This window comes from Diachasmimorpha longicaudata, chromosome 12, assembly GCF_034640455.1.
Source record: "Diachasmimorpha longicaudata isolate KC_UGA_2023 chromosome 12, iyDiaLong2, whole genome shotgun sequence".
NCBI lineage: Eukaryota > Metazoa > Arthropoda > Insecta > Hymenoptera > Braconidae > Diachasmimorpha > Diachasmimorpha longicaudata.
In genome coordinates this window covers 672,234-686,919 of record NC_087236.1, presented here as the reverse complement: position 1 = coordinate 686,919, position 14,686 = coordinate 672,234, and the positions used below count along the sequence as shown (strand labels likewise).

Genomic DNA, 14,686 nt, shown 5'->3' with positions numbered 1-14,686 from the left:
CGTTTTTTATTTTTTTTTTATTTTTTTTTAATTTTTTTTTTATTTGCTTTGTTATTGACATATTTTTATGATTATTTTTTTTTTATTTTGATTTTGTCCAATTAGAGGGCAGTATTCTCGGTCACCTGGTTTGCAATCCAGCACTCGGGATTTTATTGCAAAACTTGTACCTGTCGTTGCTACGTACCAAGGCCATCAGCAAATATCCGATAATTTTGAAGTTAGGTATTACAGCTGCAAATCTTTATAACCAAAATTTTCAATTACCATTATTATCATGTTATAATAAACTATACTCCATACCGACAAGAAACGCCCTTTTTATACGGACATCAATGTAATATACATTCGAGTCGATTAGCAAGAGTTCTTTATTATCTTCTACCTACGGAGGTCAAATTATTTCATTAAAAAATATTTTTTCTTCAAAATTTTGGCTCCTTATTCGATTTTTCCAGATGTATTGTTTGTTTAAAATAAAAACAAAAAATTTTCAGCCATGTTATTTTCTATAAAAAGTGTAAATTATCGTTACGTTATATTTTGACACACACGACAGTCACCTTTGCCTTCCTCCATGGTGTCTGTGCTCCCCAGTGTCTGGCTGAATCTTTGACGAACATTATTCTATTGATTCTGACAATCTTTTCCAAGCCACCAGTACAAAATGCCGAAGAATAAGGGTAAGCGAATTTTAGTCTTCACTGCTGTGATATTTTTTCCAGGAATATGGCCCTCACGACAAAATTGTCACGTTATCGTTGGCATCCTAGCCTCTGATAATATGGTTAGTTCTAACTAACCTGTCTTAGTTCGTGGAAAGCGAAGTGTCCTTCGATTTTTTTCTTGGCATATGACGAATTTATTCGTAATTACTTGGAACTTGTACAACCTCACATTTATTTTATCTGTTCAACCACAGGAAAGGGAGGTAAAAATCGTAGGAGAGGAAAGAATGAGAACGAAACTGAAAAACGAGAGTTGGTCTTCAAAGAAGATGGTCAAGGTAATCAATTATTTTCTCACAGATTGTCTCCACTGAGAGAGAAAACAAAAAAAAAGTCACATTAATTTTCCTTTTTTCATTAATTCGCTAGTAGAATATTTATTTCATACTCCATTAATCTACTCAGGAACTTTCAATGCATTATTATTATTATTACTATTGTTATTATCAATTAACTCGTCAATAATTTTTCAAGTCTTATGGTTTATAACAAAACAATGGATTTCTCTGTACATTATATTTTGATCTTTGATTTATTCACAAATTACCAACTAGATTAGTTTATACTATTTTGTTTTCTTGCCAATGAGTATTGTTATTATTATTATTATCATTATTATGTATTGTTTTCTCTGTATAGCACAAGTTACAAAATTGAATGATATTTAATTTTTGTTCCTTTAAAAATAAATAAAAAACCAGAAAACTCTGGTAGACATATATTTTTACATTTAATGAACAGTGGCATTAAATGTGAATAAAAAATTATAAAATTGCAGATTTAATTGAAAATTTAATGTAATTTGATTCTGTGTATTAACAGAAGCTTAGAAATTGGAATAAATTAAGTAATTATCGATAGTCCCTGAAATGAGCGGAAATGGATCTTTAACAGTGGATATCTTGTTGAAAAATTGAAGGATTTGAAAAGTTTAGGTTGTAATGTTGTCGATGGGAATACACTTAACTGATAGTTGATTGATTAGATAGTAATATAGATTTGAGAGCGAGTTTAACGGGATATTCACGCTTAAAACACCTTGCAGTGCAAAACAGTGACAGTTATAATTTTTCAAAACCTTGACGTGTGATGTTCTTTCTTCTTTTTCCGGCAATTCTCACAATTTTTCTTAGTGTTGAAGTATCCAGATTTGGTAAACTGTGTCGTACAGGTCAATACATCCATGTGAAAACCAAAAATAGTATATTCTGCAACAAGTGTGGGAATTTCGATGCTAAGGTGTGTGGATAACGTGTTTATAGCACAAGCCGAAGGTTCGAGGATCAGCCAGTGCTGCATACAATAGGATAAAAACTTTTGATACATAAACAACAAGTGGAAATACCATAAAGAATAAAAAACCTGAATTTGCACCACCATAATACCTCTATACGCGAGCAAAAACATTAAATTAAAATGAAAACACAATGGAAAGTTTTTATTGATAATTTTTACGTTCACGATATGAACATTTGAGCAATAAATATTTCTAGTATCTAGACATCTCTCACTCAAATTTTGATCTCATTTTTTATTTTGCTTTCTATAATATTCATATGTTAGCCATCATAACTGAACATAGGAAATCACTTGCCTGAATCAGTTGTTTATAGGAATTTTTTATTGATGTATTATCATTTAGGTGATAGATATTTGTTGTTAAAATTATTTTTCCTAAAAATCTCCGTGTTCTCAGTATAAAAATGATAAAGAACAAACCAAGAGCTTTTATTTTAATTTAACAGTTGAGTCATTTCCCACCGACAATTTTTATTTATTTTTTTTTCCACCCACAGTTATACGTTTTCTTACCCAAAAAATATTGCAAATATCGTAGGCAATTGCATCAAGGTCGTTTTGACCGTTTTGGCCATTTTTAGGCCTACGAAGTGAAAAAGGGAGTGTCAAATGTGGATATTTTGGGTTCTTTTGAATCATTTGAATCCAGCTTTTGACGATTTTTCTTGAGAGTACGTTACCTGTTTTCACAAATGTATTTTCAATATTGCAAACAGACAGCGTACAACTCTATCCAACAGAAGCCATATTGCCGTTACTCTCTGCGTTATTAGTATCTTCTTTCTTTTTATTTCTACCAATTTCAACGATAATAAGTTTCCGAATGGAAGCAATTCGCGTTTCTAGATCTCTTTTTGTCGAAACACAGACATGTGGTATAGATTTTTAAGCCCTATTCTGGTACTTACTAAAAATTTTGCGATAAAGCTTATTATTTCTCTTTTTTCCAATATTGAAAACACATTTGTGAGCCAAGGGCACATGCGCCAAAAAAATCTTCTCAACAGTTGGATTCAATGGATTCTACACAGTGCAAATAGCCTCGATTTCATATTCCCTAAATTAGCTTTATACGACATTTTTCCGCCCTAAAAATGGCAGGATGATCAATAGACCTCTTTCCATAGACCATACGATGTCCTACACAGACGTCTTGTACCGAAAAATTCCACTGGTCACGAAGAATTCACATTGATTTTGTAATGTGACTTTTTCATATCTTGTAATTGGGCTATAGAAATGTACGATACAGTTTGTTCAACTTTTGTGTTTGCACAACAGATGAAATTATGCCATTTGAACGCAGAAAAAAATGTCGCAAAGAGATTTCGAAAAATTATAATTATGACGTAGAGTTTTTCTGAATGCAGTCGTTTCGACGCAATAGATGCAGAGTTATTATTTCGTTAAGCTCATCTTTGAAATTAGATTGTATACTGTTCATCACTATCACAAGTAATTTTCTTCAAAATAAACAAACCAAAAGGTGAAAGTTTCAAATTACACTTTTTGTTCAATAAAACATCCTCTGTTGAAGATCTTAGCCTTATTCTCACTCCCACTTTGGTAAAACTTTAAGTTTCAAGTTTTTTCAAGTTCTAAATCACCTTTAGTGGTCCCGTGAAAATTGGTAGTCAAATCCCCACGAAATTCTTGTTTTTTTTTTAAGTGAAGATATGCGAAAAATTCCTCTATGTAGTTCTGAAAAATTGAAATATCTTTTTCTTCTTTGGCATGGTGAAAGGATAATACCCTTTGTTTCTATATTACTATTACTATGGATTATTATGAACGAGAAGTAATGAAATAAGACGTGGACATCAATAATCGGGTAAAGAATGGATTTGCTCTGTTGGGTCTGCTGAAACTTTCAATGCCATTTTTTTCTTCCTGTCTCAGAGGGATATTGATATTTAAGGGAGAAGGACTGTGAATAATGCAGAAAAAATTAGCAAGTTTAAAAAGCGATGTTTATGCTTGCGAATGGAAGCATTATAATCGGTCATTTTTCATTCCTTAATTTTCTTTGGAAATGACGTAGAATGGTCTGAAACCCAAACATACGAAGTAAAACGTAAATTACGATATTTGACCTCGTAAATTACGTTATTTTTAGACGTAAAATATGGGGTCCGACCTTGTGATTTACACTTTGCACCCCGTCATTTGCAAGATCTCAATCACGTAAAATCCTTGATTAATGAAATCGAAAAAAAACATTTTTTGCCAACATGAAATCTTTACGTTTCAGATAATTCTGAATCATCTGGGCCCAACTGTCGGAGACATTTTTTCTTTTAAAGGTCAAGGCAATTTCGAAAATGTTGTATAAGACACTTATTAAACTAATAAAAAAAAATTGCAAGTGTCAAATTTCTCATATTTTCCATGAGCCCTCCGCAACGGCAAAGATTCAAATTTGTAATTTAACCCTCACAGATTTGTTAGTGGATTAAGAAGCGTCTTTCGCAATATTTTCGACATTACCTTGAACATTTATTGCAAAAATATCTCCGAAACCTGAGCCCTGATCATTCAGAATCATATAAAACGTAAGGATTTCAGATTAACAAAAAAAAATTGTTTTCGATTGCATTTACGTTTTCATCAATCAAGGATTTTACGTGATTGAGATCTTGTAAATGACGGGGTGCAAAGTGTAAATCACAAGGTCGGACCTCATATTTTATGACCTGAAAAAACGTAATTTACGAGGTCGGATTTTGTAATTTATGTTTTCAAACCCGTAATTTACGTTTTTTGACACCGTAATTCACATTTTTTGAAATCGCAATACATGATTTTTCAAATTGTAATTTACGATGTAAGAACTCGTAATTCACGAGTTTAAACTCGTAATTTACATTTTTCAAATCGTAATTTACGTGTTCACAATCGTAATTTATGTGTTGAAAAATCAGGTAAAATGCCTTTTCAATCTGGTATTTTACGAGTAGTTTTTTCGATGTCTACGAAGTTTTCTAGATTTTCTCCTTTTTTGTACAAACACATATCATAATAATATTACATATAATCTTTTGAAGACCCGGTAGAACATAGCTGCCTATTGCAAAGATAAAGAATGAAGTCATTCGTTAAAATACTTTTGAAAAACCTAAAAAATAGACCAGAAATTATGTATTCCAAACATTGAGAAACCTATTACTCGAATTTTTCAATCACATCGAGAATATCTAATGTCCCCCTTTTTTAATCGAATTAGTACGGATTCATTCAAAAGCATGCTAGTAATTACATTCGTAGAAATGAAGGTAAAAACGATTAATTCTGCGTAAAGTAGTGGTCACATCATATCCGGTGGAGATCGTCGGCCGTTGCTTGTTTAATTATGTAATCATCCGAAACATCCAATTCCTATCTTAGTTTTCAATAGAGTGAATAAAATTGCATAAACAACCGTGAATTACAAAAATAAGAAATTAGAGGCCGAGAAGTTTCAAAGGGGTATAAACAGCTAGAAAATCCAGAGAAATATTGAATTTTTAGATTTTCTAATAGAATCGGGAAAAAAGTAAATGGCTGAATAGGATAAGTAACAGAAAATTAGAATCAAAAACTAATTACATATGACCAACCTCCACTATTGTACGTCATCATTAATAACTATTTTCAATTTTTGTGGTTTCATTATACTCTTAATGTGATTTGTCTGTCATATTGTACATAGTTGTATAAACCCGTAGGTTTAGGTAAGCTTAAATAATAGGAGCCCTAAACTCTTTTCAAAATTATTAGTTTATTATTGTAATCATAATTCTGTTATTTAGAATATGCTCAAGTCACAAAAATGCTGGGCAACGGTAGGCTGGAGGCGATGTGTTTCGACGGAGTCAAACGACTGTGTCACATACGAGGAAAGCTTCGCAAGAAAGTATGGATCAATCAGGGTGATATCATTCTGATAGGTCTTCGTGACTACCAAGACGCCAAGGCTGACGTTATTCTCAAGTACACGTCCGACGAGGCGAGAAATTTGAAAACATACGGAGAATTCCCTGAAACTGGTAAGAACACTTTCTCTTATTACATTTAAACCCACCCACAACATCGACAAATAAGCATAAATAAAATAAAATATGAAGTTTATTTCTTAGAATTTTAAACAAAATATGGGTTTAAAGAAAAATAAGTACGGGTTTTCTTAATAGACTACTTTAAAATCGCATATCTTTAATGCAAAGTATTTAGCGAAATCATACTATAGCGCATTTGAAAGGTAACATCCTGGAGGACATTCTAGGTATTAACGCAGGGTCATTTGTTTTCCTAATTGGCCTTTACTCTTCCTTCTCCGGGGATCAGCCTCGGTGAATCCTAAAGGCAATCCCCAATCCTCAATTTTCTATTTCTCGAACTGGAAAAGTGAAAATCCCCACGAAAAAATATCGCGAATGTGTAGTACCCCAGGAGTTTTTACTCGCGAATACAGTCGATTTCTACTATAGTTATAGGTCGCAAAGGGATAAATCGTGAATTCTATCAACAATAAAGGGTCGTTAATGACGTAGCTGTCGACGTTAAGCCAACAAAACAAACAAATCAACAGAAAATGATTTAAATTGATTCTGACAATTTTAGATTTACGATAGGTATTGGGTGTTATTGCCATCAATTTTTTTAAAGGCTCAATGAAGAGTTATAGAAAAGTTAATTATCGAAATTTCACGCATTTCCGTTAGGTTCAGCGATTTTCCTTGAAGATTATAATCAGATTTAAATTGACTTAAATTGTTTCATCGATATTTGATCAATTTTTTCCTCTGGATTTTTGTCTAAATGAACTTTAATTTAACTGAAATTGACCCGGCATTAACTGTAACAAATCTGACTCTGACTGCGATATTTTTCTACCCGTCGAGGTAGATCAAAATAGCAGGAACCCATGGAAGTTATGGAAGGAAATCTCCGAAACGAAATCCGGAATCAAAGTCCTGAAACGTTTTCGATATTTTTCGAGTTTAAAAGCCGGCCGGGTAGATTAGAGCGATTTAACTATTTTCAAAAAGCCTTCGTCAGCATCGCACCATATCCTAAAGGGATCGAGGCGATTTAAAATAACTATTACAAAAAAATATATAATTTCGCTTGGAACGTAAGTTGAAATAAAAATTATGGACGTTTTTTTGCCGGGGATGAAACTGAATAAAATTCCTGGCACGCTTCAGCCTGAATCGGAATTCAAAATCAATAGTCGTAAAACGTTCCACTTAAGGAAGAATCGGAAAAAATTCAACGGAGAATGGAAATTAAAGTAAACACAAACTGCGTTCAAAACCTAAAACTAATTATTTTTTCCCCTGAAAAATTGTATTCAGTGACATTGTCTTGAAAATTTCTTGTTCAATACCAATGAAATTGTTTTTTTTTTAAACAATATGTATATGTCTACTTTATAGTGACTTCCCAAAAATATCGTCCCGTAATATTTCTTTTAACTTGTGTCCCCAGTACGAAATATTTCAGGATTTTTGATTCGAGATTCGTTTCGAGCTGAAACGTTCCACGATTTTCATCGTGAATTACGATCCAAATGAGAAACTTTCCACGATTCGACTTTGTGTCACACTCGACAATCTGTCAATTTTCCGAAATTGAAGAAAAATGTGATGAGTTTACTGTATGATAAACGCAAACAATCATTTTCTCGACGAAAGGACAAATTACTTGAAAAAGTTTACTAATCCATAAACTATTAGAATGTGAATCACATTCAGCGTTGATTGTCCCTTATGTAACTCCTAACTTCCAGTCCTTCCTATTGATTTCTGATCAAATAAAATAACTCAGACCAATGAAACCCGAAATTTATTTAATGTGCCAATTTTTAAATTCTTTTTTGTTTTCTTTCAGTTCGCATCAATGACACAGTTACATTCGTGGAAGACGGTTTTGATGAAGATATTGAGTTCGGTGACGAAATCAGCGACGATGATGAGGATGATGTCGATAACGTAAGTATTTGAAATGAATTAACTCTCCTAATTTTATAACTTAATGCTTATTCGCTGATATAATTTATCTCGTTAATTATCTCCTTAACAAATAATTATTGGGTAAATCATGGATAGAATAAACAACTGACCTAGACATATTTTATGAAAAAGTCTTCTCAAGTTCCTTTCAATCTGGCAGAGCTCATTCACAACAAACAATTTAAAAAAAGTTATAGGAAAGTATATGATTTTATCACTTCTGCACCCTCAGAAAATTAGTTCAGTTGAATCGAACCAACATTTTATTGAAATCAATTGAATGGGGTAATTCAAGGTGCTCCTAATGACCTTTTTCTTTGATCTAATTGACGACTTCATCGAGTGAAACTAAAACATTTGTTTAAAAAACGGCGTGATCTTATTTATTAATATGTAATAGTCTTTTGTTCAAAATTTTCATAAGAAATTTCCGCCTACAAAATCCTTCGTTTTTTTTTTCAGATCTGATGAGCTACACCGCCATAGTCCTAGCAATGGTAGATTAAGAATTGGTAACTTCACACCGGCAAATTAAAATCAGCGCCAATAAAAAATCTCCAATAAATAAATAATTTTCATTCATTCGAAATAAATCGATAAATTCCGACGACACGTGACAAATTTTTAACTCGATTAATCGAGCATATAAGTAATTGTATCTATAAATAAACTACCATGATCTTTTTTCCAATTTGTTTTGTTCTATTCGTGCATACTCGATTGAACAATTTTACGTAGGATTATTCAGAGATATTAGGAAATTGCTATCAATTTTTTCCATTAATCCCGCTGTACGGCATAACTCATATGAGTCATAGCAATGGAAAAAATTTCAAGCGAGTAATTAAATCATTAGATGCGGAAGAATTGTTGCTAAAAATTCAATTCGATACATGTAAAAACAATCCATAAAAACGTTTTAACATATTTTTTAGCATAATTACTTTAGAATAAATACTTTCGTGTTTGGAAATTTATAAATAACAAAAGTAGTTCAGAATAACCTGGAAAGATGATAGATAAAAATAATCATGATAAACTCGTCTTTTTACCATTCACAATAATCAATGACAGTAACAAAAAATTCCAGAAAGACAATTTGATTCACGGGTCAATGGAATTGATATAACTCAATAGTGAATGTTTTTTTAATTGAAACGAGATGGTTTTACTTGAAAAATTTGCTTGTTATTTCAGTTTAGATAGTCCAATATTAAATTGTATGATAATTTTTTAAGTGCTAATAAAAACATAGCTGCAGCCTTCTCAATAGAATGCACTCTTTTTTTAATAACATCCCGTTCTTCATTTCCTTATACAATTATTACCATAAAGTAAAAGGTGTCGTTGCAAGAAAAACTCTTATTCAATTCAGCTAATGTGTTGCTGAAAATAAAATTCAGTGTATATAAGAACGACACCATCAAATCATCTCATCAAATTCATTCTAACATAATTACTTTGATAATTAAGACTTGTATTCTGAAATTTACAAGTAACAAAAGCGATGAGGAGTAAAACCCTGCGGACAAAATAAAAGATAAACATAATAAATCAAGGAACTGATGGAGAAGGTGGCTATGCTCAATCAGCAAGAGATGGTCTCGATCCCAGGCTAGGTCGGCATCCTCGCCAATACTAAAATCGATGGGGTGGCCATGAAGGGTTGTCTAAAGGGCACGCTTACCAAGGAGGACCTGGTGGGAGTGCACATTAACCTGGTGCATCAGGAAAAAATTATCACCTTTTGGGTTTCGATTTCCAAAGAAAGAAGGTGAAAAAATAACCAGACGACGTGATTTTTTTTCAAATTTTTAATCGCAATTTTGATTGATGGACCATTAGTTTCAAAATAGACGAAAAACGCTGAGCTACAAGCAGTCAACGCCCATCAACATTGAACGGAAGTTAATGGCCGATCTGACCATCCTCTCTTAGGTATTGAAACTAGCTGGGGTGTTCAGGCCAGAACCCTCAGCGACTCTCATAGCTCCATATCTGTTGTTCCTATAGCAAGGAGATCACACACAGCACTCTACGAACATTTATGCTAGACAAGGATGTTCGTAGTTCATTGAAGATCGTATCGAACATGATCATCTTCTAAAGTATTATGATATTGAGATAACTTTTGAACTGTTGCGATGTTGAAAAAAAAATTTTCAATATCGTAAAGGGGGGGGGGGGTGGGAGGAATGAAAGATTTCATAAATTAATGATAAAATTTTTTTTCGACATTTTTGTTCACTTCAATAAATAAAAGGGGGAGCAATTTTCTAAATTTGAACCATCTCGATTTCTCCAAATTTTTTTTTGCTTATTTGCTTAATTAATGATGGTGTGGTGCAGGTCTCCGTGAATTACTATCTCAAGCATTTTACCTTAGTCATATGCATACACCATTGAACTTGGATCGCCATGGCACGCACCAAAATTCGCAAAATTGCAGGAATGAACACCTCGCGAACAACAAAAATCTGATTCACTCGGCTGATCGGCTCGGTGTTGATCTATGATTCAGAGTATCGGGAAACCTAGTCACAATTACACACACCCTCATAGTGACTTAAATGGTACGCTCACATGGTAGAATTGTGAGAACTCAATTTATTAATTAAAGTCGAAATGCAATTTGAATGAATAAGGATTGCTAATCAATTGCATCTGAGTGATCAGAAAATGGAGTCACAACAGCCTAGAAGAGAGCAACCAAATGACGTTACATGTATCGGAAAAGTGCTTTTCGTGACTGAAAAATTAATTTTCTGAGACATCATAATGAAGTAGTATTTTCACATATAATACCACAAGTGGTTCAAAATTATCGAATATTTCCCGATAGATTCGTTGCAAACAAATGAAGGAGTCAAGTTTTTCAGGCTAAAAAATCACGAGTGCGAAGCACGAGTGATTTTTCCTGAAAAACTTGACGACTTCATTTGTATGCAGGGAACCTAGAGGGAAATATTCTATAATTTTGAAGCTCGAGTGGTATTCAGGGGATTATTTTTCCTATCCAAATTTCGGCCAAGAGAATTGTGCCATGACATGAAAAGAGGTTTATTTGGTTAAGTGTCGTTTGTTTACCAAAATATTCAAAAAATTATCGCTGATATTCGAGGTAGGCTATACAAAATATCAACAAATGGTGCAATTCTATTGGCTGAAATTTGGGTGGGAAAAATAATCATCCTAAGATTTTCAGAAGTAGTATTTTTCACGCCTAGGCCGGGAAAAGTTAGCTAGAATCAACTTGCAGGACGAGCTATTGCGAGTTTAGAACTAATTAGCGAGATAAGTAGAGAAAACAATTATTTTCTGGGGCAAAATTATTTTTTTACCGGCCAGTCTACAGTTAAATGTCAGAACTTTCCGAAACAAAAAAAAATATTTTATTGCTTGGTCAGAAAATTGATGGAATATTACATCAATAAACATTCTCAGGACTTTCTGTATCCGAAATTCGTATAATAATGTTTATAATTCTTACTAGACTTCAGATGCCTAAAACGTTCCTTTTCCACATGTTAGGATGAAAAAATTATCGAATACTGATGAGAAAAAGTTTGTCACTCGCTTGCGCCTTGTTTTTCAATCCTGACACTGGTTAGAAAATATTTCCCGATCTCTTATTGCGTAATAGACGATTTTCTATTGTTACATTTTGCCCCACCCACCCCTAATTAAAAATGAAATTTTATAGTATTTTTAAAGGGCTAATAAAACCATAGTTACAGTCCTCTGGACAGAATATACTGTTTCTTCAATGTCCTCCCCTCCTTTATTTCCTTATCCAATTATTACCATAAAGTACAAGGTGTCGTCTAATTAGGAGTGATTATCTAACGAAGATTCTGAAATACTGCAAAAATGTACAAAAATTAATTTACCCAGAAAAATCAATCGAAATTATTTCCCATTGTGATACAAGTCGCGTCAAACATTGACATTAACTTAAATGTAAAATTACGAAAATGAATGAATTTTCATAATTGAAATGATAGGATTTATGATTGTGCCGTTGGTCCATAGGTTAATTGGGCTCTAGGCGAAGTCTATTGAATGCAATTTGTTCAGACATAGGTACAATAATTTATAAATCTTGAATGTGCAGTCATATTTCATCAAATACAATATATTATATATTAGTAATAGAATATTCTCAATCTAGAACAGATTTTTTTTCTCCATTTATATTAATTTATTACATCCTCATATTTTTCATCAATAATTTTTCTCATCATCTAAATATCGATCTCAAATATATTCTAGAAACTTTCCATAATTAAATTTTCCCAATTATTGTGACAACGAAAGCTAATCATCGCGACAGCCTAAACGTGAGTCTTTATAATACCTTAAATTAACTGTCTCATTAATTCAGCCATTGTAGATTCTTTCCAGTAATTTTGTTTTTTGTGTATATGTATATGTTTTTTTCACTATTTTTAGTCTCCTCAGAAAGAAGCTTGGCAATGAAGCATGATTGAAAATATTGAATTGGCGTTCAATTAAATTTACTCTATTATCAATATCATTTTTGCATAAATAAAATAATCGTCTACATTCAGTTATGCATGATCGAAGGTTTACAATAATTACGCATTTATACCATATTAAGATAAGAAAATAATGATAATATACAATTTAATTGAAGATTCATTTGAGACAATTATCATCGAATAAGAAATAATTTACACTGTATTCATTTTGTTAGCATTTTCTCTCGTTTTGATAAAAATTATCAATTGCCATATTACAGAGATGTTCAAGCTGGCATTGTGACTATACACATTTCATTGTCATCTTAAATACATGTTTACACTGATGCGATGGAAAATTTCATTTGGATCTTTCTGATATAGCGGTGAAGCAAATTGTTCCTTCTTGTTGCTTTGCAAAATGCAAGCCCGAAGCTTAAGAGTTACTTTGAAAAAACATTACCATTTTCCATTATTTACCAAGCGATGAATTATTTTTCTTTCGTGCAGGTGCCGACAGTTCGCTGCACTGTAATTTATCTCAATAAAGCGAAGAATAATCTGAGTTTTACATCATTTGTTTGTGTTCCAAGCATACATAACAATATACTTGTTTTCATAGATAATTTAAGACAGAGTACAAAGCAAAGTACCAATAGATCATTTTTTGATTATTTCGATCATGTTCATGGCTGCAAGGGCCTTGCATAGTAATGACTAGCAAAAAACTAGTCATACTAGCTCACAATAATTTATTCAAATTCAAATGATCAGGGATTTAATTGTAACTCGAAAAAGCTTTCGTACTTGAAATCATAACTAAAAATCGTAATATGGATTCGAATATTACGGAAGCCTAGGCCATAATTTTTCCTCACATGCACTTCACTGAATTTTACATCAATGATATCTTTAAAATAGAGAACACAAATTTACAAAATACTGATTAACATCAGAAATTTGAAAATATTGCCAAGGATTCATACTCCTTGACTGTACCAATTAGATAAAATAATTTTCTTTAAATTCAATAGATTAATTTGCATTCATTTCATTTACTGGCCTCTTCTCTCTTCGGTCATAAATTGGTCGACAATCTTCTGCATTGATTCTCGAAGTTCATCGGATCCAGTTCCTGCGCTCGTTGTTCCTGATGCTATCATTCGTGTGGTTCTTATTATTCTAGAAATAGAATTTTCAGAGATGAGTTTATGGTCATTTATGAAAGAGATTTGATTTGCTTAATTATGAGAAGGTCGACTTTTATGATTAAACACAAAATTAGTATTTAAGATTTGCTAGTATCAGCTATAGTCTGGTACCAAGAATTCTACTGATTCAACGATGTTTAATCAGGAATTTTGTCAATTATCTTACGGTTACGGTATCTTCGAATATTTTTCATGTTTGGATTTTTTAATAAATTTGCATAAGGAAAAAATCACCGCTGATTAGTCTTACGTAAATTATATTTAGCAAAATATTTATGTTGTCCATAATTTTTTAAGTAGTGAAGTGGTCAATAGAATTAATTCAATTCTCCGACGAATAGCTGGAAAACTGAGAAATGCTCCTCAAATAATTTTTGTAGAGAGCAAAGCGGCTTACAAAACGGATTTTAAGAAATATTATAGTAATGCTTCGAAAATTTAATAAGAATTCCAAGTGAGGCAATTGGCCACGGACCTTCAGATTTATTTTTTATAAAAAATGGTAGAACTTCCCCCAAAAAAACTAAATCACTTTTCTATGAGGTACCGAAAATAAAACAAAAACATGAAGGAATATTCAGCATCATTCAAATGATATTTTACACGATATCATTATTTTACCAACTACTGTTCATATATAAACAATTGTGTTCAACTTTCAGAGGTCTTAACTTGAAACTCTTTTGGCTTTGAAGCACCACATCAATATCTGGCAAAATTCTGAAAATGAATAAATTTGTAACGATTCCAATGAAATGATTTTTATGATGATTGATGAAAATTGATTAATCTTATGTATTAAAAAATAGATATTTAACGGTGCATTAAAATTGGGAATTAGATAAAGTTGAAATAATCAAATAATTGTTACAAGTTCAAAAATTTGGAGTCAAATGGGGCTGAAAAGACAGCGTTGATGTTCGAATGATGTTCAAGAATAATCAACCAATAAATAATAAACCTGCATGAGTAAT

At 32.2% G+C, this 14,686-nt stretch overlaps 2 protein-coding genes and 1 long non-coding RNA gene across 5 annotated transcripts in view; 1 reads left to right on the top strand and 2 right to left on the bottom strand.

Moving 5' to 3' along the window:
• Nucleotides 1-2: 2 nt before the first annotated feature.
• Nucleotides 3-408, bottom strand: LOC135167881 (uncharacterized). The gene is made up of 2 exons (XR_010299939.1): nt 304-408; nt 3-242 (listed from the first exon to the last, which is right to left on the bottom strand). It is a non-coding gene; the product is annotated as an uncharacterized LOC135167881 (long non-coding RNA).
• LOC135167877 (eukaryotic translation initiation factor 1A, X-chromosomal) lies at nt 108-8,711 on the top strand. The gene is made up of 6 exons (XM_064131538.1): nt 108-225; nt 560-683; nt 923-1,006; nt 5,816-6,052; nt 7,899-7,999; nt 8,483-8,711. Exons 2-6 carry the CDS (start codon nt 668-670, stop codon nt 8,486-8,488), a joined length of 444 nt encoding a protein of 147 aa, XP_063987608.1. The 5' UTR covers nt 108-225; nt 560-667; the 3' UTR covers nt 8,489-8,711.
• Nucleotides 8,712-11,773: 3,062 nt separating this feature from the next.
• Nucleotides 11,774-14,686, bottom strand: part of LOC135167869 (ankyrin-3-like) — a 119,196-nt gene continuing 116,283 nt past the window's right edge. For all 3 annotated transcript variants that reach the window (XM_064131506.1, XM_064131516.1, XM_064131521.1), the window contains one exon: nt 11,774-13,683. In XM_064131506.1, the coding sequence (XP_063987576.1) occupies nt 13,557-13,683 (127 nt within the window). In that variant the 3' untranslated portion in view covers nt 11,774-13,556. The remainder of the gene's footprint in view (nt 13,684-14,686) is intronic.

Coding starts and splice junctions, on each gene's coding strand:
- LOC135167877 (XM_064131538.1), top strand. Junction 1,007..5,815: donor CTTCAAAGAAGATGGTCAAG/GTAATCAATTAT, acceptor TCTGTTATTTAG/AATATGCTCAAGTCACAAAA. Junction 6,053..7,898: donor CGGAGAATTCCCTGAAACTG/GTAAGAACACTT, acceptor GTTTTCTTTCAG/TTCGCATCAATGACACAGTT.